The 27,280-nt window shown below is 41.9% G+C and overlaps 2 protein-coding genes across 2 annotated transcripts; one reads left to right on the top strand and one right to left on the bottom strand.

The window, feature by feature from the left end:
- Positions 1-1,963: 1,963 nt before the first annotated feature.
- LOC108682310 (fatty acid hydroxylase domain-containing protein 2) lies at positions 1,964-7,566 on the bottom strand. The gene is made up of 7 exons (XM_018171448.2): positions 7,250-7,566; positions 6,396-6,499; positions 5,861-6,006; positions 4,977-5,158; positions 4,381-4,505; positions 3,603-3,750; positions 1,964-2,909 (listed from the first exon to the last, which is right to left on the bottom strand). Exons 1-7 carry the CDS (start codon positions 7,450-7,452, stop codon positions 2,627-2,629), a joined length of 1,191 nt encoding a protein of 396 aa, XP_018026937.1. The 5' UTR covers positions 7,453-7,566; the 3' UTR covers positions 1,964-2,626.
- Positions 7,567-12,057: 4,491 nt separating this feature from the next.
- LOC108682307 lies at positions 12,058-24,574 on the top strand. The gene is made up of 4 exons (XM_018171445.2): positions 12,058-13,242; positions 22,014-22,130; positions 22,678-22,695; positions 24,479-24,574. Exons 1-4 carry the CDS (start codon positions 12,205-12,207, stop codon positions 24,572-24,574), a joined length of 1,269 nt encoding a protein of 422 aa, XP_018026934.2. The 5' UTR covers positions 12,058-12,204.
- Positions 24,575-27,280: the final 2,706 nt, after the last annotated feature.

The following is a 27,280-nucleotide window of genomic DNA, read 5'->3' as shown; positions in this document are numbered from 1 at the left end:
TCCTACCGCAGTCATGACATTCTTCTCGCGTCCTACGGCAGTCATGACATTCTTCTCCCGTCCTACCGCAGTCATGACATTCTTCTCCCGTCCTACCGCAGTCATGACATTCTTCTCGCTGCATTGAGGAAATAATAAGTCTGATGAGCTAAAATTTTATCCACGTAAAATATATTGACTGCTGCCATTTACATAATTCATACTTACGAAGCCCTACGTCAAGCTTATCATGACACACATGCTATCTAACATGAGGTAAACAGTGCATCAATAGATACATGCATGCAATAGCTAACGAAATATAAAAATTTTTATCGAAAATGTTCGATAAATTGAAGACAAACTTCCTGAGTAAATATAATATAGTCTAAAAAATCTCGTTCGAAATAATGATAATAACAAAGATAATGCCCGAAACAACTTACAAATATGAAGAAAATCCCGGTAACACAGATATATTTATTAAATGCCCAAATTAATGTATAAATTCTAATGTTTAAGCTGACACAATAAGGGTACAGCAATAAAATGTCCGAAACAATTCAAACAAAACAACAAATTACACACCACAATACAGAAATAACATTGAAATACACCACACAATACAGAAATATATTGAAATACACACCACAATACAGAAATACATTGAAATACACCACACAATACAGAAATATATTGAAATACTCCACACAATACAGAAATACATAGTGAAATACACCACACAATACAGAAGGAACATTTAAATACACCGAAATATACAAAAACAGTAATAAAATGCCCGATAATACGGGAAAGAAAGTGCGGTTGTGACAGATAACATGTATATAATGTTAGCACATTGCATACAGCATTACATTACACACATTAAAGGAAGCGGCATTTAATAATGGAAGAACAAAACATGTTCTGATGCCCCTTACTAATAGTTTTTGTTTATATACTAATTAAATAATGCTCTTCACTAAATAGCATGCCAATGATTATATTTAACGTCAATAATATCAGTTATAAGCGACCCATTATCTAATAGATGGCATATAATTTGAAATAAGATTAACATAGAAGTTAATAGATAATTTCCCCGGTCCATATTCATTTTTATTAATAGTTTAGCTGCCAGTTTTATAGCGTAATATATACTCTTGTTACTATAAATACAAGTTGTTAAGTCAATGAATTTAGAATTTATTCAATTCCATTCATTGAATGCCACAAGTATTGCAGATTTCAATATCATCTGCGTAATTACATTTACACAACAACATCGATATAACTTTTGGAACAGCGAACACATTTGAGAACATTCGTGATACTGAATATTATTATCACGAATGATATTAATATTAAATATGTTAATAAAGAACTGCTAAATTTATTATTCCTTCACAAGTCTCTAAAGTTCACGAAATTCAATAGAGGAACCTCGGATATCACGCAATAGATGATTCTTGAATCTGTATCATTGGTAAAAATGATCAATGATAATCAATTCGCTGGGATCCCGTCACATTCACTTATAGTTGCCAAGTAGTCTACACACAAAAAATTGAATGGGGCATATAGTCGAAATAGTGAAGCACTTTCTTGCCCACAGCATGAGCAGAGAACTGACGTACGGTATCACTGATACAGCCCATATGCCGGTCCAAACTGGGTCAGGATGACCTACATTAAAGTAAGAAGTGCATCTCTATTCAGACAAAGTCCCACTTATTTCTTAGAGTATCAGCCAGAACAACTATTATTCTACATCTCTTCTCACGTCAACTAATTGTACAGCGATGACATAATGATAACTTCCCTTTCCATGTCGGCACAAGTCCTACGTTATAATATTAATAATTTTGATAATAATAATTAATACATGAATAATAATTATAATAGCGATGTCAGCATTTATTAGGCTGTAGGCCGGTCGTCGATTCTTAACATTGTAAAACATTCTCAGCTTGTTGCGGTCTCGAACAAGCAACTCCCTGTTTCAATCCTGATACTCTGAACTGTAACCACTGAGCCTGCCTTATGTTATTTTCTGACATCTCGACCCAAAAAGCGGGAAATTTTCCATCAGTTAACCTGTCTCAGCAATTGACTCGTTTCGACAATTAACTTGACTTAGCAACTAACCTGTCTCAGCAATAAACCGGTTTCAGCAATTAACCTGTCTCACAAAGTAACCTGTTCAGGATCGACACTGACCGCTGCAACACCAATGAAATTTCGAGCAGAGAGCGGCCTAGGAAGGGGCCACTTTGAGCTGCAACTGAGCAGGAACTATCACTTTCGTGATAATTTAATGTCTTATTCATACACTTGCGTGATAAGTAACTGCCTTATCCTTACAATTCACTAGCTGTGCTAGTAACGGCAACCTGAGCAAGTTTTGCTAGCAGTCCGTCCCAATTCCTTAAGATCCGCTGGTAGTTGTTACTGATATCTACTCGGAAGCCGCGCTACTTTTTGAAACCAGAGCTAATTGCTCGTAATACGAGCTATGTTTGTTTTTTTTTTATCGCTGATAATTGTTGCGCTTTACGTTAGTTATCAGGGGAGCTTTAGGGGAAGTTTTTGCCTCAGTTTTCGCACAAATGGCGTCAAAGGTGGCATTACATTATATTAATGTACATTACTCCTGTACATTACAGCGGTCAGTATCAGTAGCGTCGGCGTTACAGGTGTGAGTATCGTCGTTACAAGCGTTATTATCTTTGGCGTTACAAGCGTTATTGGCGTTGCAGACGTCGGGGGCGTTAGGCTTGACGTTGGAGGGGGTGTCAGGGAAGAGGACCCTGGCTGGGGTGGTGGAGAGCATCAGGACGTGGCGGCAGAAGTTCTTGCTGCTCCTGAAGCGTTGGTCCGTCCCGTGCAGCAGGTCTAGCACTCCCAGCACACCGTAGCACTCGTTGAACCTGAGGCATAAAGCATTTCTATAGCAAGCATGTCATGCTAAATTAAACATGGTGTTACATTAAACATGTCATTCTACACTCTACAGCGTTTCTATATTGGTTACGCACAGCACCCAGTAGCACTCGTTGAATCTGAGATATCATACATTTATATAGTGACCATTTCATGCCACATTAAACATGACTTTAGATTAAAGATGTCATTACGCAGTGTTTCTATAGTGTTTCTATATTGGTTACCTCTAGCACCCCGTAGCAATCGTTGAACCTGAGAGACCAAACATTTCTATAGCAAGCATGTCATGCTACATTAGAAATGGTTTTACATTAAACATATCCTTCCACAGCATTTCTATATTGGTTACGCAGCATCCCGTACACTCATTGAACATTAGCGCGTAAACATGTATTTATTTATTAGGCAAAGTTTTATATAGAACATGGTTCTACATAGAACATGAGCTACTACAATATAAATGGTTCTCCATAGGCCATGTCATTCAAGACAAACATGGCTATACATAAACCTGCTAGACCATGGTTGTATTATACTATATATTATTAAACAACAATATTTTACATGCTTGTATTATATCACATATTATTAAACAACAATATTTTACATGGTTGTATATATTATTAAACAACAATATATTACATGGTTGTATATTATTATACAATGCATTATGGTACTTGAGATGATGGTAGTCGTGGGCTTCATTGCTGGGCAGGAAGGGCAGATGGTAGCCGGAGTGAGCGTTGAGGGTAGACAGCTGGGCCAGCTGGAACCACAGCCACATGGTCGACATGTGCGAGCCCAGCAGCAGGGGGCCCAGCAGCGCTGCCATGTTAGTGTCAACATGACATTATGTTGTTATGTATTGATAACATTGATTGATTGACGGTATTATGTTTTATTTTAAAGATAGCATTAGCTACATATATATAGCAGCGCTGACATGTTATTCTCAACATGGCATTATGTTGGTATGTATTGATGGTATTGATTGAGTGACGGCATTATAGCATTAGCTACATATCTATAGAAGGGCTTTCATATTATTGTGAACATGACATTATATTGTTAGGTATTGATGGTATTGATTGATTGATTGCATTATATNAAATTAATCAAACTGCAACTTACAACTCATCAGACCCCAACTTAACCGCTATTTGAAAAGGGACTTGAATATATGTCCATTATATGATTACTCATATGATTGCAGAATAATCATATATTACTCATACGACATGTAAGCCTCACAGTCACATATGAATAATATGTGACTCGCTTGGCAAAGCTCTTATCTTTTATCTTTGTGATGCCATGTCATTTGTGGCATTTGTGATGCCATGTCATTTGTGGCATTAGTGATGCCATGTCATTTGTGGCATTAGTGATGCCATGGCATTTGTGATGCCATTAGTATCAGAAATACTAAAGAAACGTATAAGAAGGGAGGCTCACGTGGCATGAGGTTGGAGAAGAGGTGCTCCATGGGGTGCGCGTAGACGGCGGTGACGCTGATGGGGGACGTCCACTCGTGGTGCTGCTTGTGGAACCTCTTGTAGAGCAGGCGGTGGTGGAACAGCCTGTGCTCCATGGGGTGCGCGTAGACGGCGGTGACGCTGATGGGGGACGTCCACTCGTGGTGCTGCGGGTGGAACCTCTTGTAGAGCAGGCGGTGGTGGAACAGCCTGGGGGAGAGGGTGGGTGAGTGGGGGAGAGGGTGGGAGGGGAGAGCTAGGGTAGGGGAGTGGGTGAGTGAGTGGGGTAGTCGTTGGGTGAGTACAACGCTAATTATAACTTGATGTCGTAGAAACTACCCTGGGACCATACTTTCAGAAAATGTTAAGAGATCGTAAGTTTATCAGCCAATCATTGAAGTCCTTTCAAGCAAAATCCACCAATCATAGACAAGGAAATAGAGCGTAAGTACTCACGTTCACTTAGCAAATTTTAAAAGTATGGCCCTCTGATTACGACTTGATGTTGCGCAAACAACGTTAGATGACCCGCATCTCAAAGTTCAATGCTGTGTGATGCAGATGTCACTAGCGCACCTGTGGGAGTAGTAGAAGCCGACCTCCTCGACGAGGACGCACACGACGAGCTCGTACAGCACCCACTGGAAGGTGGGCAGCGAGGGACTCGCGTCGTAGCCCCGCCACTGCAGCAGGTGGAAGCTCACGCGAGAGGCTATGTAACCAACCACCAGCTGGTTGAAGTGAACCACCGCCACCACCTGCACACAACCAGGGGGTTAAAAGTGAACCACCGCCACCACCTGCAAATAACCAGGTGGCTATGGGTGAACCACCGCCACCACCTGCCAACAACCAGGTGGTTAAAGTGAACCATTGCCACCACCTGCCAACAATCAGGTGGTTGAAGAGAACCACCGCCACCACCNCAGTTACAATCAGGTGGTTAAAAGTGAACCACCGCCACCACCTGCACACAACCACGTGGTTAAAAGTGAACCACCGCCACCACCCAGTTACAATCAGGTGGTTGAAGTGAACCATTGCCGCAACCTGCAAACAGCCAGGTGGTTAAAAGTGAACCACCGCCACCACCTGCCAACAACCAGGTGGTTAAAGTGAACCATTGCCACCACCTGCCAACAAGCAGGTGGTTAAAAGTGAACCACAGCAACTTTGCACACCAATGATTGATCTCAAGTATTAACTCTGTTAAAAGAATCTATTTGTATCTAAATGCCTGATAACAAATCTTACTGTCAGCAGACAAAGGCTTAACCCTTCTTCAACAGAAATATTAACTAAGGAGCAACAATTGACATCTGCCTACCAACCCTTTCTCAGAATAAATCTTGACAACTTCAGAAAACATTACCATTTCAATGTCAATTTTTGTTACTAGAACCTAAATACATAATATTTTTAATTTGGAAGTTCTGTTATATGATGATATGTTGAAAAACCTTAGCTAGTTTCCAGTTGTCGACAGGCTCATTGGTCCCCGGCTGAATCTTGTACTTGCGGAAGGCCTGAGGTCGCAGTGTTACATCCATGAAGACGTAGAACAGCCCAAAGACCCAGTACACAACGTACGACACAATAATGGTTCCTGCAATGGTAGAGGATGTTAATGAGAATGGCCAGAAATGGTGGCCAGACACATCCTCATATGAGACATAGCATCATTGACACATTTCATCACTATAGAGAAATTCATCATTGGACATTCCACTATAATAGTAATTCATCATTGCATATTTCATCGCTCCATCATTTCATCATTGCATAAAGTACATTTTGTAAGCATGATAAACCTTATCTAAAAACTTACAACCAACCAACAAAATAAGTATCTCAAAGTTTCTGTGTGTTGACACTATGGTAGTCATACTTATATATCACTCCAGCACATAAATTTCAAGTTATATCAGTGATTGCATTTATCTCTAAAATTATTATTTATGGTAATTCATGACAATATCAATTCTTTATGCCCACCATAGACCATGAGGTTGAAGAGGTCGTCACCAAAGGCATTAAGTAAACGGTCCCACTGGTGCTGCCAGAAGTTGCCTGATGCTCCCCAGAAATTCTGTAGATGCCTGAAAAGAATTATATTCACAACATGAAATAATAATAAAGATACAGTGGGTTATTATTTTTAAACAATAATGATAGGGCTCATGAGTTCTTGTTAACATTTTGTGTCAAAATGTTATTGTCAACATTTTGGTTTGGATCCACTATTTATATTAGATCAAGTTACACCTGATATGGGTACAGAATTTTCCATCAGCACTAATATATCATTAATACTTTAAAAGTAGCTTAATCCCTCCTTATTTTACAACACTTCTCTTAACTTCACTTCTTGTCTGTCTGTCTGCTACAAATCTTGTAATCAAAATTTAATACCTACACTTCTACTTATCCTATCAATCTGAAATTTTTCACACTTGTGTAAAGTTGGAGACAATGCATGAAGCAAATGATAAAATAAATGATTTTAAAAATTACTTTTTTTTTCAATATTAAAAAAACTGAAAAAATAATTTTGTCAGCCACAAATCTTATAACTGATGTTTGACACACTTTTACCTGTCCAATTGATATGAAATTTTGCACACTTGTGTGAAGTTGGATGCAATGCATGAATCAATTGACAGAATAACAAATTTTGAAAAAATTTTATATATCAAAAAATGGAAAAATTAATTTTTTTAATATCAAAAAATAAAATTATAAATTCATTGTACATCTGTAACATTGGAAACACTGGATTTTTTAGAAATGTTGTCTTTAAAAAGTAATTTTTAAATGTACCGTAGTATATTATTTAGGCTAGAACTCACAAAGTCAAGCTGTTCCTGACAGCTACGAAGACCACCACACAAGGGCCCAGCACGTAGAGTATTTTCTTGAGTGTCACAAGCACGTCCGAACAAAGCTCCTGCACACGCATGGCTTTCTGGGGCGACTTTTGTCTCTTCTTTGCCTGTTTGGTCTTCACCACTCCATCATCACCCTGGTAGCACCTCTCTTCCATGGGCACCATTATGCACTTAATGAACAGCACAGTTTATTAATCAAATTTAATTGTCATCTGCCTCAGAGTATCCTGTATATGTTCTGTAGTAAATGAATGAACAGAGTATTAAATAATGTAGTTTTATGGATTCTCATTCTTTCTATTTAATAAGCAAGTAGCAATTTACAAATTATTTCCTACATTCAATATTGAGAGCTTATGAGATTCTTGACTACAATAATGCTTTCTCAAGAGGACTAATCATTATTTACAATAATAAAAAGCTGGATGCCAATAGGCTCAACTGTGCCATTGAAATTAGAGTAAATATTATTTGGAGGTTAGTTTCAAATCCTCTTACAGAATTAATACCGTACTCTTATAATCTGATTTTTTAGTTCTGACAATTTTGGAATTTATCATCATGTTTGAACAGTTTAATTTCAGAAATTATTATCTGGATGTAGATCATCTAAAACTTTTAGCACATACGGTACATACGGTATATATAGGTCAGTACTCAGTAGGTCATTCTGTAGGTGTGCATACTAACCATAACAGCAATCAATATTTGTTTGAAACAAATTTCATTAGGTTGTTTTAATCTTGTTCCTTCCAGAAAGGTCCCTTTGAACACACTAATAATTAGAGATTTGGTTGATTTGCAATTATTTTATGTTAAACTGAATATTGACATTAATGTTAATACTAGAAACATATCTCGAAGATCATAGGCAACTTATTATTTGTGATTTTGTTGCATAAGAAGTATTCACCAATAGTTTCAGGTCTTTCACAGACAATACAGTTTATTTCTCATTTAAGCAAGTAACTACAATCAGAATGCCAGAAAAATCTAAAAACAGCCAGAGTTTTCAGATTTTATTGCCTCCACATATGAACAAACATTTCTGCTTACAAAATGAATTACAGAATTGATTTGGAGTTTAGAAAATAATATGATGCTATACTTTTTTTAATTATGTTAACACTTAACACACATTAAACACCAGTATTGTTTCCACATCCAACATTTCCTCATACAAACCCTGTCACACAAAAAAATAAAGTTCATAAGTGAGGTAGGTACCTTTCAATGTAAGTTGATTTCAAGGTTATAAGTTTATTATACATAAACCCTAGTAATATTCATAATTCTAAATGAACTGTGAAGTGTGAAATCATTCAAGATTCTTCTCAAGTAAAACTGGTCTCCAAAATTACTGAAAATGTTTTATCATTTGGTTAATCATTGAATGGTAACAATTTCAATCCCTCTATGATAAAAAAGCATTTCAATTTTACCCACAAGAATTTTACCATGAGGTCTATGTTACCCCGTCAGGGCTGACATTAGGTGGTCTAAGTTACCCCATTTGGGGACGGCGCCTCCCATATGCAAACTATGACACTTTCCTAAAATTTGTCATTTGCATATGTAACTAGAAGAGTTCTACTACAATGCATCAAAACCAAATTTATTTAACCAAAAAATAAAAAAATTGGAGGGGGTACTCTGACAGGCTTTAAATAATAGCTTTTTTTCATGGGTCACATTTTTAATTTTTTAACCTATTAGATATGCAAACTTTTCAAATCTTTCTATTGTGTTATGTAGCCTCAGTATTAGCCCATTGACAAAATTTTTAATGCCCATTGACAAAATTTTTCTATGTCAAATAGTTTTTGAGTTGTGGGGGTTTTTGTTAACAAAACAAAAAGTGGTCTAAGTTACCCCGCAGGTCTAAGTTACCCCATTTTATGGTAACAGTCTACAGATAGTACAATTTAGTTTAGGACTTCCTTTACATTCCACTCTGTATGCATTGATTGCAATTTGCAACATAATAACTAAGACTAAGAGGCTTTTTTTGATCACACTGGAAAGTTGTGACCTGAATTTGTCAAGAAACAGATTGTTTCTATTGAAAAAATGAAAAGCAGCAATGTAAATGCTGTGGCTAAGTTAGTGGCATTGATAGTAGAGCATAAATTAGACATGTTCATTTAAGTTTAATTTAAACTTATATATATGTAAGCTGTTTTAATGCTTTCAAGTTCTAGGTACAAATTTTTTCTAAGTTTTATTTTCCTAATGAATATTTAGATACAAAAAAAATTATAACTGTTCATGGGGATAGAATACATAAAAACATCTCAACAAATTTTAAAAATTTGTCTCCCATGCACATCACATTGAAATAAATAAATATTTTAATATCCTAAGACCTAGAATCTGTGCACATTGACATGGGCAAGTTAGAACTGGCAAGTTTATAACCTTTTACTCATTTGGAAAATGGGAAATTTGGGAGAACTGACAAGTGACAACAGTGACGAGAATTCTTCTGGCATGTCTGAAAGATATCATTTACCATCATTATCTTATACTTAGCCCTACTCGTAAAATAAATCATAAACGATGATAAAGAGTGATCAAAGACAATATAGGTAGTAGCTAGTTAGGGCTGTTAGGCTACACTGCTTACTGCTAGAGCAATAAATCTTAAATGCAGTAATGGATCTTGCCATAAATCAGGATCATATACTTTATTGGTCATTCCTTGTGTTGAAAACATGGTAGGTATGGACTCTAGTCTCAGTCTCTAGAAAAAATTAAATTTTAAGAATAAAATTTAAACGTGTTATGGTGTTAGAGTTAGATTAGATTAGAAGAACATGTCAGTGTTCAACTGTTCATAGCTCGTCTAATAATTTTAATTTGTAAAATATTTTTATAGTTATAAAAGTAAATTCAATTAACTTAAGCTTTTATTATAAAATTAATCATTTTATTCTTGAGTTAAGTTAAGTACAGACTTGCAGGTATATACGGTATACTAGTAATTAGTAAACGTAACTTATTTAGTTATTAGATAGTTTTTATCATGTTAGCAACCAAATAGCTTAGCAAGTTAGCGAATAAATCATTGATATTTTAACGTAGGCAAAAACGTTGTGTAAACCTTACAAAGTCAACTATAACTGCACGAAACGTATTTATTTCTCTAATTTTCAGGCACAGCAACTTTTCTGCGAACAGCCAACGACAGAGATTGGCGGAATAATGACGGAGGACGCTGTGCAGTTTCGCAGCTGACATCTTCGCAATCTTTCAAAACATGCGTCGACCTTGAGGTCATTGAGACATGCGTCGTGTTGAAAATTGACAATGCATGCTACAAATATTTATGTGGCCTACCCTATTTATATATGAAGGTATATACCGTATATTAGGCATATTGTGTGGAAACTAATTAGTTGGTCACCCTAACTGTTTAGCTGTCTAGCTATTGCGCAGCATAAATATTAAACGTTATGTTGTATTTGCACTGGGTAGGCAGGCTGGAGACAAGATATCATCATTATCATGCAACTTGAAAACAAGGTTATTCTGGTTTTGGTATCAAGCATGCGTGACCATTAATAACCGATAAAGAACATTTTACTGGGATTTCGAGTTCAGAATATGATAATCATATTATGAATCTAGCGTGTACGAGTATTCTCTTTCTAAATTAGTTCTCTAGAATTCTAATCTTTCTATCTGCGTACGTCTAGCCTACGTGGAAAAACCCTACGCGCTTGCATGATGCGAGAAAGCTTATCAACGATCTCGTAAATGAGAATTTTGGAAATTTATGAGCAATTGTTTAAATAAGATTTATTTATTCCTTATGATATGGAATCTCATATGCAGTGTAAAATCCCACTTTCTGTTATTAAATAAAAACAACAACGGGTCCCTTGGGAAGACGTACCAAAATATAGTCATATCGAAATGTCATTGTCGAAATGTATCCTGTCCATTTCGTGGAAGATGATACTTGAGCATACATCTGAAATTTTATTCTCGTAATTGGAAATAATTTCAGGTTATTGAACAGGATATCAGAAACATAAATACAAATTTTTATATTCTTAGCTCATAATTAGCAGCGTTTCTTTCGTCTATCTGACACCGATTCGACACTTCAGCGAACTCGCCTGCGAGCTCGAATGCAAAACCTAACTTAATTTTCAACTCTGGCACTCATAACTCCGTCAATTATGAACGGATTTTATTCAAATTTGAAATATAAGTAGATAATATCAGTATCTGGCGGAGAGAATTTTTTTCAGATTTTTACATTAATAACTTTTTTGTTAATACGGAAAACCTACCTTAATTGGCGGTGTCTATCTGAGAAATCTGTTCAGAACCAAACTCCTTCACTAATTAATTGTTCAATTGATCTCAAAAACTACACGAAAAATATGTCCAGAATGTGAATAGATTGCAATACATTTCAACAGTCACGCTATGAAATCTCTGAAAATGGATAATTTTGATGAAAATATTAGCTATTTAATTATTATCTATTTGACTTTAGAGAAAATGAAGGACCTCCCGTCACTTCTTTCTATCAAAGTACCGTTCAAAATGTGATTCAATAAAGAAATTCGTCCAAAAGTGTTGATGTGGAGTAGCGCACGGACCTTAGACAATGAGCACTGCTCTCAATGTTTGCTCAACTAATGAGCAGTAAACTTGTTGTGTTGACATTGCGTGTGTGGCGTCAACATTTCATCGGAACGTCACGGCTCTCCGCAGTCCGCTGTTAAGTTGATGAGGTTCCTGGCCTCAGTGTCCGTCTGACTGTTAATGAGTGTGGTTGTACGTTTGTAGCTCGTATGGAGCTCATTGCGTGCCGCCTTGCGCGCAGTGCCTCACTTCAATGCCGTTGATCAGGACCAAAGTGAAGATCGCAGTGGGTGTGTTTAATTAAGATTATCCCTATGGTGTGTGACATACTATGTTGTTTATCAAGTTTCTATTTTAGAGCAATGGAGCGTGAGTTGAGTGATGAATCGGCGGTGTGTGCCGAAGAAAGCTTTGGCATTTCACCGCCCAACAAACTGGACGGTTCGTGTAACGTGACGTCTAGCGGCAATGTTCAGTACTGCGACACATGTCAGACGTCATGCGTCTTCATGAGTGGCCATAGACGTAAGTTACAAGCACGTTACGAAGGCTTTGTGCTAGTAAAACGTGTGCCAATCCCGCCACATCTGGTGAGAAGCTCTTTACCGTACGTTGCCGCGGCTCCCCACGGCCATGAGAAGGGCCATTCATACAGACGCGGTGCGGAGGAGGAGGGGGGCGGTGGTCCCGGTGAACAGGATGTTGCAGTTACGAATGGCGTGGCAAGTCCGCAGACTTTGTGGACTGAATCAACAGTGCCACTGAGTCTCCGGAACGTGTGGACTGATTCGCCAGTACTTTTCATGCCTACTAAGGAAAAATTAGTTAACATAGATGCCGACGAAACGGCCAAAGGGAATATCTTACAAACATCGACGTCTTCAACGTATTTCTCGACGTCACAAAGCCCATTTGCGGCACATTTAGCAGCGTTGCCCACGCACCTCAAGCAGGGCCCCAGGCGTGAAAAGAAGCCTCGGGCGCACCAGCGACTATGTCGGAAAAAATCTCGTTCTCAGGATAATTTGTCGGCCGTTCGACGTTCTAACTCTCCGGACAAAGAAGAAGTTGTGCTAAATAACGCTATCCAACCACCACCGTTATCCGCCTCTCACCTCTCGCGTTCAGAGGGTAGCATTCACAACGTTCACGCTGTAGCCTTAACTTCAGGATACTGCAAAGAGGATGACGTTAGTGAAGCCCTTTGTGGTGGAGGCGTTGGTGAGCTAGCCAGGTTACCGAAGAAGTTACTGAGCAGGGTAACCGACGAGGTCGGGCAGTGGGTCTTCGACCTGGAGGGCTGGAACGAGCAGTACCTCTCCCTCGGCGACTCCTGCCTCACCCTCAGCAGCGTGAGTATCTAGAGTTAACACTCAGAAAAATGCGAGAATATTTGTCCAAATACTCATGCACTTTCTAGTGTACACTCAGAGAAACAACTAAACATTTGTCAAAAAATTGACGCAATTTTTGCCTTGTGTAGGTCATCTTGACCCAGTTTGGACCGTCAGAAGGGCGTATCAGTGCTACTAACAGTGAAACACTGACACGTCAGAAGAGCGTATCAGTGTATCACTATTTAGACAATATGACCCACTCATTTCTCTGAACTAGGTATCATCAAAGGGTGGGGAGCCTCATAATGCTCAATTAATAATTTATTTATCAATCATGTTTGTATGCTGCTTTTATAAATACTTTCTTTCTATTGTGTTGTTGATCGTCGTTACTCTTCCAACTATTGTGCTAATTATTTGTAGTCAAATTGCGTTATTCTAACAAGCACCCAGGAAACTCGACACCAACCCATAATGCAATGCCAACAATAACAAAAGAATGAAAAGAAGTACTTCAATGCAATAACAGTTACTAGAGCAGCAACAACAGTTACTAGAGCAACAACAACGGTTACTAGAGCAGCAACAACTGCAGTTACTAGAGCAGCAACAACAGTTACTAGAGCAGCAACAACAGTTACTAGAGCAACAACAACGGTTACTAGAGCAGCAACAACAGTTACTAGAGCAGCAACAACTGCAGTTACTAGAGCAGCAAAAACAGTTACTAGAGCAGCAACATCAGTTACTAGAGCAGCAACAACAGTTACTAGAGCAGCAACAACGGTTACTAGAGCAGCAAAAACAGTTACTAGAGCAGCAACAACTGCAGTTACTAGAGCAGCAACATCAGTTACTAGAGCAGCAACAACAGTTACTAGAGCAGCAACAACTGCTACTAGAGCAGCAACAACAGTTACTAGAGCAGCAACAACAGTTACTAGAGCAACAACAAAAACGGCCTTGGACTAACGCCACTGGCGCGTAGCGGCGTGTCCAGTGAACTGCTTCGCTCGTCTACTTCCTCATTCAAATAAAGTTGAGCGAGATATCCTCTATCTGGCCGAGGTATCCCATATGGGATACCGTATTTCAAATGAGGCATCATAAAAACTTGCTCATTTTTAAGTACCATCTCGAGACCTATCATAAATCACCTTTAAATTAGCCATTGAACAACAAGCCGTTAGTCTCGTAAGTCGTAACATTACTAACGGTAGGTAGTTAAGGTTAGGTTAATTGATTGATAATTGATCCTAATTATTTTAGTTAATTATGACTTTATCATAGCCAATATATTGGCCCCCTCTGACACGTTGGTATGACCGCGCGGTATGAAAGATAACAGAGATAACAGCGCGGGTGCGAAAAGGCGGATAACAGCGCTCAACCCGGATGTTCGAACCGCCCACGCACTCTGCCCTGCTCCATCCTGCTCCAAGGTGCTCCATCCTGCTCCATAAAGCTTCATCCAGCTCCATGGTGCTCCATACCTGTCTCTTATACACATCTAGATGTGTATAAGAGACAGGTNCCACTCATTCCTCCCTCCACCCCATCCCTCCTCCCCCCCGCCCTGCCGGTTGCCCGCTGGAGCCAAACATTCCCGAGGCGCCGCCGTTACATTTTTTACCGACATTCGACATTGCAGTTACTGCTTGCTTGTTTTGTTCTATTATATGATTACGGGCATTAACCCCTCCAGCACTCCACCCCTCTAGCACTCCCCCCTCCAGCACCCCACAATCCAATCCTTCCCTCCCTTTCCTCCACTCCTTCCCTTTCTTTCCTCTAATCTTTCCTTCCCTTTCCTCCAATTCTTCCCTCCCTTTCTTTCAATCCTTCCCTCCCTTCCCTCCAATCCTTCCCTTCCTTTCCTCCAATTCTTCCCTCCCTTTCCTCCAATTCTTCCCTCCCTTTCCTCCACTCCTTCCCTTCCTTTCCTCCAATCCTTCCCTCCCTTTTCCTCAATCTTTCCCGTCCTTTCCTCCAATCCTTCCCTCCCTTTTCCTCAATCTTTCTCGTCCTTTCCTCCAATCCATCCGCTATTTACAGGCCTATAAATTGTATACACATGTGTGTGTGTGTGTCGTATTTCAATCCTGGTGCTGTGACACACACACATGTGTGTGGGTCTGTGTGTGTGTGGGTCTGTTTGTTTCTGTATTAAGATTTGTGTATTATGTTTATCATTTTTGCTATCATACTTCCATCAGTGAATGTTGAATTTTCTGTATATAACGCCTCTGTGTGTTACGTTATTAAGATTTATTTTGATTTGTTCTTATAATTTTTGCTATCGTATTTCCATCAGTTATTAAGATTAATTTTTCTTTCTTCTTAACATTTTTGTTACCGTATTTCCATCAGTAACTGTTTAATATTTTGTATATACAGTACATGCCGTGCATGTGCTGCTGTTATCTCTGCTATTGTGTTATATCGTGGGTGGTATTTGTTGTTGTTATTGCTGTTGACATTGCTGATATTGCTGTTGACATTGCTGATATTGCTGTTGACATTGCTGATATTGCTGTTGACATCGCTGATATTGCTGTTGACATCGCTGATATTGCTGTCGACATTGCTGATATTGCTGTTGACATGCTGATATTGCTGTTGACATTGCTGATTTTGCTGTCAACGCCCTCCGCTGATTGGATGACTCAGCACTCCTCGCCTGGCCAATATTGGCTCTCGTTCACTGCTAATATCCTTGCCAATATTGGCGTGCGAGGCGTTGGCCAACTCTTGGCCGATCAAGTTTTTCAAGTTGGAATAGAACTCAAGTTGTAGTGCTAGGCTGGGGTTATATCACTCATCTCAACCTTAAGTTTAATTACAACCTTATCATCAACTTTAACTTTAACCTTACCTTACTCAACCTTAATTTCAACCTCGATTTCAACCGTAACTTAAACCTTAACTTAAACCTTAACTTAACCCTTAACTTCAACCTTAACTTTAACCTTAACTTAACCCTTAACTTAACCCTTAAAATCAACCTTGATTAATTTCAACCTTAACTTAAACCTTAACTTAACCCTTAACTTAACCCCTAACTTAAATCTTAACTTAACCCTTAAATTTAACCTTGATTAATTTCAACCTTAACTTTAGCCTTAATTTAAACCTTATATTTAAACTAACCTCTAACCTCTGCTGCCAACGCTGCATTCTTTGCTTGAACTTCAACAAATCAACTTGCCTGGACAAATTTCAACTCCGACTGGCCGCCATTGAAGCGGCTAATTATCTCCTATCTAACAACCACCGGTCGAATAATAATGTTATAGAATAATAATTTATATAATATAACAAGAATGTTATAATAATGAATAATTCTACTATTTACCGGCCAAAAGCCGACCGCTGCGCACCCAGTGACCCCGGATGTTCTGGTTCCTCATGAGGCGAGAACCGCGACAGCGTCGGTACGTCGGTGCGTGGTATGTCGGTCGGTGCGTGGTACGTCGGTCGGTACGTCGGTATGTCGGTGCGTGGTATGTCGGACGGTGCGTGGTATGTCGGTCGGTGCGTGGTATGTCGGTGGCGTTGCTGCAGCTGCTGTTGTTGCTGCAGCAGCTGTTGTTGCTGCAGCTGCTGTTGTTGCTGCAGCTGTCGCATCGATTATTTTAAAGTTGCGCGGCGACGTCTTTGCCTGCCCTTCTTGCTGTGCTTGCTGCGCTTTAATGCTCGCTTATTTTTCTGAGTGTTTTCCTTTTTTATTGACCTACTGCATACTAATACTTTTTATTGACCTACTCTATATTATTGTGCCTGTATGATGGTTGGTGATGGTTCGTCCTCAACCTGATGGTTGGTGATGGTTCGTCCTCAACCTGATGGTTGGTGATGGTTCGTCCTCAACCTGATGGTTGGTGATGGTTCGTCCTCAACCTGATGGTTGGTGATGGTTCGTCCTCAACCTGATGGTTGGTGATGGTTCGTCCTCAACCTGATGGTTGGTGATGGTTCGTCCTCAACCTGATGGTTGGTGATGGTTCGTCCTCAACCTGATGGTTGGTGATGGTTCGTCCTCAACCTGATGGTTGGTGATGGTTCGTCCTCAACCTGATGGTTGGTGATGGTTCGTCCTCAACCTGATGGTTGGTGATGGTTCGTCCTCAACCTGATGGTTGGTGATGGTTCGTCCTCAACCTGATGGTTGGTGATGGTTCGTCCTCAACCTGATGGTTGGTGATGGTTCGTCCTCAACCTGATGGTTGGTGATGGTTCGTCCTCAACCTGATGGTTGGTGATGGTTCGTCCTCAACCTGATGGTTGGTGATGGTTCGTCCTCAACCTGATGGTTGGTGATGGTTCGTCCTCAACCTGATGGTTGGTGATGGTTCGTCCTCAACCTGATGGTTGGTGATGGTTCGTCCTCAACCTGATGGTTGGTGATGGTTCGTCCTCAACCTGATGGTTGGTGATGGTTCGTCCTCAACCTGATGGTTGGTGATGGTTCGTCCTCAACCTGATGGTTGGTGATGGTTCGTCCTCAACCTGATGGTTGGTGATGGTTCGTCCTCAACCTGATGGTTGGTGATGGTTCGTCCTCAACCTGATGGTTGGTGATGGTTCGTCCTCAACCTGATGGTTGGTGATGGTTCGTCCTCAACCTGATGGTTGGTGATGGTTCGTCCTCAACCTGATGGTTGGTGATGGTTCGTCCTCAACCTGATGGTTGGTGATGGTTCGTCCTCAACCTGATGGTTGGTGATGGTTCGTCCTCAGCCTGATGGTTGGTGATGGTTCGTCCTCAACCTGATGGTTGGTGATGGTTCGTCCTCAACCTGATGGTTGGTGATGGTTCGTCCTCAACCTGATGGTTAGTGATGGTTCGCCCACAACCTGATGGTTAGTGATGGCCGGTTTGCCTCAACCTGATTGTAGACGAATAGGTCTTTTTTTTATCACGATGGTTGGTGGATGGTTGTTCCTCATTTTAGAAGGTTGAAAAATGGCTCATCTTTAAAGGTTCTTTGAACTTTATTCGTCGAATTTTTTGTATAGAGTGCACGCGCATTGTTTGATTTTCATGCATTGTATTAATTTATTGTGTATTATGAGCAGCGCCATGCAACAACATGATTCAGTAGAACTACATACACTTTAGACTAAATTAGAGAGAACTAGGTACATTCAATTAAAACATTTGTCAGAACTAAACAAAATAGACTACATACATTAGGACTAGATACATCAGAACTACATTCATCAGGACTACACTCATTATAACTACATTCATCAGAACTACATTCATTAGGACTACATTAATTAGAACTACATTCATTAGGACTTCATTCATGATAACTACATTCGTCAGAACTGTGTCTGCGCTCTATTAAGCTCCACCTGACTGGAGTATGGTTCGATGACTAAGCGCGTGAAGAATAAGTAAGGCACCATCTGTCTTGAGAAATTATCCTGATATATCTGGTGGTTATGCATAAGGGATACGATACAGGTAAAGATAAGTCGTCGACCGTTAGGTTGGAGTAATTCTAACGCGAGTTACATCGCGGCACGTTCGTCAGCTTCTGCGGGGCCTTACTAAGGTTCCCAGCCCTTTTATAGAGTCACGGCTTCCGCCCACTACTGCGGTCTTGGTCGCGTGATCTGTCACGTGATTTTGTCTAGACGCTGACTCAGGTCTAGTACTTTTCCATCAATCTCTATAACGCCTAATGAAAATTGCGTCTCAATTGCAGGTGATCTAACCTTATAATTATAATGAATATAATGAGACACCAGATTGACACCGGACAACTACGTTTATTAGAGCAGCTTAAATTAAAGCTGTAGTCAACAGAATTATTTTCATCAGAGCCACTTTCAATAGAAGTAGATTCAGTTGGACTACAATTATTTCTAACTATATGCATTTGAACAACATTCATTAGAACCACCTTCATTAGAATTACGTTAAATAGAAATACATTCAATAGAATTACTTTCACCAGAACTATAAACCTGCATTAGAATTGCATCAGATAGAACTATATTACATAAAACTACGTTTAATAGAACTACATTTACTAGAACTACATTTATTGTAATTACATAGAGTAGAACGGTTAACCGTTCAGCTGCTATTGCAAGTGTTACACCTGCTGGCGTAACCAGCTGACAAAATCAGCTGCTATTACAAGTGTTACACCTGCTGGCGTAAACAGCTGACAAAATCAGCTGCTATTGCAAGTGTTACACCTGCTGGCGTAAACAGCTGACAAAATCAGCTGCTATTGCAAGAGTTACACCTGCTGGCGTACACTTCTGATAAAAACAGCTGCTAAAATCGTAACCTGCCAAGATTTTTTCCTCACATGTGACGCGGTATTGTCTCAAGTGCAGAATTTTCCTCTTTTTTTTAGAGAAAAACCTGCTCCTGAAAATTAATTATTAGTGGCAGATTAGGAAAGGATAGGAGAGGGATGGAAGGATTGGAGGAAAGGGCAGGAAGGTATTGAAGGAAAGGTAGGAAAAGGAAGGATTGGAAGAAAGGGAAGGGAAGGAGAGGAGAAAAGGAAGTAAAGGGAGTGAAGGATTGGTGGAAAGGGAGGGAATGATTGGAGGAAAGGATGGAAAGAAAGGGAAGGATTGGAGGAAAGGATGGAATGAAAGGGAAGGAAGGATTGAAGGAAAGGTAGGGAAAGGATTGGAGAAAGGAAGGGAAGTCCCCGACAGCTGCAGCAGCAGCAGTCTATAAATAAGAAGGGACATTTCCACGGCATTCATGTTACCGAATATGTCGATAATGTTACGTGTTATGATACGGTATATTAATAATATATCGTGGCATATAATATATAACTATTAATAGTAGTATAACACTCGAAAAACAATGAAATGTTATAACATGAAAGATAACAATGAAAAGTGTTATTGTCAATAAAAGTGTTATAATGACAACAATAGCCGGAATTTCAATAATAACAGCAATAACAGAGTGTCATAAATAACAAGTGTTTGAATTGACAAATGTTGTAACAACAATGATAACAATAACAGTGATAATAATAATGACAACAACAACAATGAAAAAATAGAAGCAATACCGATAACAATATAACAATGAGACCAATAACAATGATAATAATAACAATTATAACAATTGTTTTATAACAATATATGTTTCATAACAATGTTTTTTGACAAAATCAGCTGCCATTACAGGTGTTACACCTGCCGGCGTAACCAGCTGACAAAATCAGCTGCCATTACAGGTGTTACACCTGCCGGCGTAAACAGCTGACAAAATCAGCTGCCATTATAAGTGTTACACCTGCTGGCGTAAACAGCTGACAAAAGCAGCTGCTAAAATCGTAACTTGCCAAGATTTTTTCCTCACAAGTGACGCGGTATTGTCTCCAGTGCAGAATTTTCCTCTTATTTTTTTTATAGAAGAGCCTGCACCTGAAAATTAATTATTAGTGGCAGATTAGGAAAGGATAGAAAGAAAGGGAGGGAAGGATTGGAGGAAAAGAAGGAAAGGATTGGAAGAAAGGGAGGGTTGTAAAGGAAGGAATAGAAGAAAGGGAAGGATTGGAAAAAAGGGAAGGGAAGGATAGGAGAAAATGTAGTAAAGGGAGTGAAGGATTGGAGGAAAGGGAAGGAATTATTGGAGGAAAGGATGGAAAGAAAGGGAAGGATTGAAGGAATTGGGAAGAAGGAAAGGGATGGAAGGATTGGAGGAAAGGGAGGGAATGATTGGAGGAAAGGAAGTAAAGGGATGGAAGGATTGGAGGAAAGGAAGTAAAGGAAGGGAAGGATTGGAGGAAAGGGAGGGAATGATTGAAGGAAAGGATGGAAAGAAAGGGAAGGATTGGAGGAATTGGGGGGAAGGAAAAGAAAGGATCAGAGGAAATGAAGGGAAAGATCAGAGGAAAGGACGGGAAGGATTGAAAGAAAGGGAAGGAAGGATTGAAGGAAAGGTAGGGAAAGGATTGGAGGATAGCGAGGAAAAGGATCGGAGGAAAGGACGGGAAGGATTGAAGGAAAGGGAAGGAAAGGTAGGGAAAGGATCGGAGGAAAGTGAGGAAAGGAAGGGAGGAAAGGACAGGAAGGATTGAAGGAAAGGAAGGGAAGGTAGGGAAAGGATCGGAGGAAAGTGAGGAAAGGAAGGAAGGAAAGGAAGGGAAGGATTGAAGGAAAGGAAGGGAAGTCCCCGACAGCTACAGTAGCAGCTGTCTATAAATAAGAAGGGACATTTCCACGGCATTCATGTTACCGAATATGTCGATAATGTTACGTTTATGATACGGTATATTAATAATATATCGTGGCATATAATATTTAACTATTAATAGTAGTATAAAAATCGAAAAACAATGAAATGTTATAACATGAAAGATAACAATAGAAAGTGTTATATATAATACAAATAAAACAATAGCTGGATCGACAATAATAACAGTAATAACAGAGTGTCATATATAACATGTGTTTGAAGTGGCAAATGTTGTAACAACAATGATAACAATAATAGTGATAATAACAGTGACAACAACAACAACAATGAAAAAATATAAATAATAACGATAACAATAACAATGAGAACAATGACGATAACAATGTCAACGATAAAAATAACAATGATTACAACAACAATTGTAACAATAACAATTGTTTCATAACAATGTTTTTAGTAACAAATTGTTTTATAACAATTATAACAATAAAAATTGCTTTATAACGATGTTTTTAATAACGAATTGTTTTACAACAATTATAACGATAACAATGATAACAATAACAATACGTTGTTTTCCCCCGTGCAGACCATGGGCAGCGGTGCAGTGCTGCAGGTCGCCTACAGTGCACTGCTGGACGTGAGCGCCGTGCAGCCGTGCAGCGCTAAGAGCAACAAGCACTGCGCCAGACTGCTGACCCGCGACACTGCGCTCATACTGCAGGTATACTGCGCTCATACTGTCATACTGCGCTCATACTGCACGTATACTGCGCTCATACTGCAGGTATACTGCGCTCATACTGCAGGTATACTGCGCTCATACTGCAGGTATACTGCGCTCATACTGCAGGTATACTGCGCTCATACTGCAGGTATACTGCGCTCATACTGCAGGTATACTGCGCTCATACTGCAGGTATACTGCGCTCATACTGCAGGTATACTGCGCTCATACTGCAGGTATACTGCGCTCATACTGCAGGTATACTGCGCTCATACTGCAGGTATACTGCGCTCATACTGCAGGTATACTGCGCTCATACTGCAGGTATACTGCGCTCATACTGCAGGTATACTGCGCTCATACTGCAGGTATACTGCGCTCATACTGCAGGTATACTGCGCTCATACTGCAGGTATACTGCGCTCATACTGCAGGTATACTGCGCTCATACTGCAGGTATACTGCGCTCATACTGCAGGTATACTGCGCTCATACTGCAGGTATACTGCGCTCATACTGCAGGTATACTGCGCTCATACTGCAGGTATACTGCAGTGTTTTGTTGTTGCTGCGAAGATAAAAAATTTTCCTTCCGGTGCGCTGGTGTACGGTACGCGTTGTTGTCTTTTCCGCTTCGATGATAACAACGCAGTGTTATCATCACCTCAAAAATAACAACGCGCTATTATCGTCAGCTCAAAGACAGAAACGCGCTGTTATCATAACCTCAAAGTTAACAACGCGGTGTTATCGTCGTATCGAAGATAACAACGCAGTATTATCTTCACCTCGAAGATAACAACGCTCTGTTATCGTCACCTCAAAGATCACAACGCGCTGTTATCATAGCCTTAAAAATAATAACGCAGTGTTATCTTCACCTCGAAGATAACAACGCGCTGTTATCGTCTTCTCGAAGATATCAACATTGAGGGTGCCCACAATGCGCAGTAGAGCGAGGTCAAGCCACGCCTTGCCTAACCCTATATCCCTGAACCCCTTATCCCTATTTTTTATCCCTGATTTTAATTTTGTATATCAGAACTCCTTGACCTTGATCCCCTCATCCCTCGCCCCCCTATCCCACCCCTCGATCCCTGGCCTCTCTATCTCCCAACCCCCTCTAGCCCTAAGCCCCTTTCTCTCAACCCCATATTCCTGACCTTTTATATTTAAACCCTTAATCCCTGACCACCTTATCCCTTAACTTTATATCCTTAACCCCCTTCTCTCTGAACCCTTCATTCCGGAGCCCACTAATTCTAAACCCTGAACCCCGTAACCCCGAGCCCTTGTCCAGCCCCCCTTTCGTAACCCCTAAAACCCGTCCCACGTAACCCCCCTGCCCCTGTTTTCCTCGCCAAGAAAGCACGGGTTTTTTCTATTATTTTTTGTTATCGCGTGTGGCCGCCCCGGGAACTTCCCCGGCCCGGAATTTTCGCTTACACTTTCTTCTTATCTCTTCGTACAATCAGAAAAATGTGGGTGTTATTTATTGTGGGTGTTATTATTTAACAGCTATTTATTTTCTGTGCTTGGGTGTGTCGTCTTGACCCAGTTCGGCCGGAACCTGTCCCTGACACCCTGTCCCCGACACCCTGTCCCCAACACCCTGTCCCCGACACCCTGTCCCCGACACCCTGTCCCCGATACCCTGTCCCCGACACCCTGTCCCTGACACCCTGTCCCCGATACCCTGTCCCCGACACCCTGTCCCCGACACCCAGTCCCCAACACCCTGTCCCAGACACCCTGTCCCCGACACCCTGTCCCCGACACTGTCCCAACACCCTGTCCCCAACTCACCCGTCGGGTCGTTAATATCAATAAAGGCACTCAAGGCACCGCAGTTCTGGCCGCGTGATGGCCGTGCTGATCGCCCGACACGACAATCGTGCGGCCACTGCTTTACTGTCACCGCCCCAAGCACACGCTCTCATTTTTAGCGCATTTCTCATTTATGGAAAAAATTATTATTTATGTTATTAAATCATTATGTTATATTATTATTTATGTTATTAAATTATGTGCTCGCCATGTCCGTCCGTCCGCCTGTCTGTCTGTCCGTCCGTCCGTCCGTCCGTCCGTGACTTCACGTTTTCGTCGACGAGAAAATGCGCTCTCTGTCACTCACTGCAGTGAGTACTGAGTTACATTTTTTGTACGAGTTTGAATTTACTGTCGCAATTCCCTTGTCAACAGGGGAAATGTTTCCCCATAATTTATTATTTTTAACATATTATGAAATTCAATTCCTTTATTCAGGTAAATGTTTTCTAATTCATTAATTTGTGTATCCGTATTTAATAAATAATTTTTTTTTTCAGGCGAACAGCGCCTATACGAGGGACCAATGGCTGCACTCCATACTGTGGAAGGTGATTATGTGGTGCTGCTGGGTGATTATGTGGTGCTGCTGGTGATTATGTGGTGCTGGGTGATTATGTGGTGCTGCTGGGTGATTATGCGGTGCTGCTGGGTGATTATGTGGTGCTGCTAGGCGATAATGTGGTGCTGCTGGGTGATTATGTGGTGCTGCTGGGTGATTATGCGGTGCTGCTGGGTGATTATGCGGTGCTGCTAGGCGATAATGTGGTGCTGCTGGGTGATTATGTGGTGCTGCTGGGTGATTATGNGTGGGGCATGGCGCCATGGATGCCTGGTTGCTGGTGGGGCATGGCGCCATGGATGCCTGGTTGCTGGTGGGGCATGGCGCCATGGATGCCTGGTTGCTGGTGGGGCATGGCGCCATGGATGCCTGGTTGCTGGTGGGGCATGGCGCCATGGATGCCTGGTTGCTGGTGGGGCATGGCGCCATGGATGCCTGGTTGCTGGTGGGGCATGGCGCCATGGATGCCTGGTTGCTGGTGGGGCATGGCGCCATGGATGCCTGGTTGCTGGTGGGGCATGGCGCCATGGATGCCTGGTTGCTGGTGGGGCATGGCGCCATGGATGCCTGGTTGCTGGTGGGGCATGGCGCCATGGATGCCTGGTTGCTGGTGGGGCATGGCGCCATGGATGCCTGGTTGCTGGTGGGGCATGGCGCCATGGATGCCTGGTTGCTGGTGGGGCATGGCGCCATGGATGCCTGGTTGCTGGTGGGGCATGGCGCCATGGATGCCTGGTTGCTGGTGGGGCATGGCGCCATGGATGCCTGGTTGCTGGTGGGGCATGGCGCCATGGATGCCTGGTTGCTGGTGGGGCATGGCGCCATGGATGCCTGGTTGCTGGTGGGGCATGGCGCCATGGATGCCTGGTTGCTGGTGGGGCATGGCGCCATGGATGCCTGGTTGCTGGTGGGGCATGGCGCCATGGATGCCTGGTTGCTGGTGGGGCATGGCGCCATGGATGCCTGGTTGCTGGTGGGGCATGGCGCCATGGATGCCTGGTTGCTGGTGGGGCATGGCGCCATGGATGCCTGGTTGCTGGTGGGGCATGGCGCCATGGATGCCTGGTTGCTGGTGGGGCATGGCGCCATGGATGCCTGGTTGCTGGTGGGGCATGGCGCCATGGATGCCTGGTTGCTGGTGGGGCATGGCGCCATGGATGCCTGGTTGCTGGTGGGGCATGGCGCCATGGATGCCTGGTTGCTGGTGGGGCATGGCGCCATGGATGCCTGGTTGCTGGTGGGGCATGGCGCCATGGATGCCTGGTTGCTGGTGGGGCATGGCGCCATGGATGCCTGGTTGCTGGTGGGGCATGGCGCCATGGATGCCTGGTTGCTGGTGGGGCATGGCGCCATGGATGCCTGGTTGCTGGTGGGGCATGGCGCCATGGATGCCTGGTTGCTGGTGGGGCATGGCGCCATGGATGCCTGGTTGCTGGTGGGGCATGGCGCCATGGATGCCTGGTTGCTGGTGGGGCATGGCGCCATGGATGCCTGGTTGCTGGTGGGGCATGGCGCCATGGATGCCTGGTTGCTGGTGGGGCATGGCGCCATGGATGCCTGGTTGCTGGTGGGGCATGGCGCCATGGATGCCTGGTTGCTGGTGGGGCATGGCGCCATGGATGCCTGATTGCTGGTGGAGCATGGCGCCATGGATGCCTGGTTGCTGGTGGGGCAAGGCGCCATAGATGCCTGGTTGCTGGTGGGGCATGGCGCCATGGATGCCTGGTTGCTGGTGGGGCATGGCGCCATGGATGCCTGGTTGCTGGTATATATTGTGAATGAAGTTCACAAAATTATCAATGTCTCGTACTTTTCAAACATTAGCAGGCACATTCAAAATGTTTCATAAACATTTTTTGTGAGCTGTACATTTTCATACACTTTTAACGCACTTTCCATTTATTTTCACTGCTTTTTCCCCTAACTTTCCATACATTTCGATCATTTATTTATATGCCTTTGAATAATTTTGAATACTTATTCGTGTTACTCGCATTCATCCTATTCTCTTTTTTTTTACATTCACTTGGATGTCCAATTGGTTTTTATTCACATGTTTTTTCAGTCATTTTACTTGGATTTTCGATGAGTTTTCCCACTATTTTCAGTCATGTTCTCCAATTTTCCAGAATATATCCCAAATCCGCGATCCAAATCAGTCGCGGGTGAACATGCTTGCCACTTTGGCCCATTGGAGCTTCGCTGAAAAAGTGTTATTTTTACGAACAGTGTTCACATTTACGTATATGTCACTTTTCACGTATATGGCACACACAGTGTTGACACAGCACACATTGTTCAAACAGCACACAGTGTTCACAGAGCACACAGTGTTCACACAGCACACAGTGTTGTAAGTATTCTGTGTCCCGACAGAACCTGGTGGAAGTGTCCCTCGCGACGCCGCTGCACGACCCCGCCGTGTCTCAGCTGCCGCTCGACCTCGCCTCGTCCATTCTCAGCGTGAGTGTCCTGTGTGTTCCTTTGTGGTCCCTGTGTGTCCTAAGTATCTCTGTGGGCCCTGTGTGGTCTCTGTGTTTCCTAAGTATCTCTGTGGGCCCTGTGTGGTCTCTGTGTGTCCTTAGTATCCTTAGTATTTGTTTGGGACATAGCAGTCCCAGGCCACGATGGATCGCCGCCTCTGATTATCGTTCATCCGCCCTCATTTGGGCCACCTGATGCACGATGCTGTTGCTTGCTTCTCGCCGCTGGTAGTGTTGCAGGGGAGGTCGATCTGGGA

This window comes from Hyalella azteca, unplaced genomic scaffold (assembly GCF_000764305.2).
Source record: "Hyalella azteca isolate HAZT.00-mixed unplaced genomic scaffold, Hazt_2.0.2 contig3321, whole genome shotgun sequence".
Classification (NCBI taxonomy): Eukaryota; Metazoa; Arthropoda; class Malacostraca; order Amphipoda; family Hyalellidae; genus Hyalella; species Hyalella azteca.
This window is presented reverse-complemented; position numbering and strand designations above follow the sequence as displayed.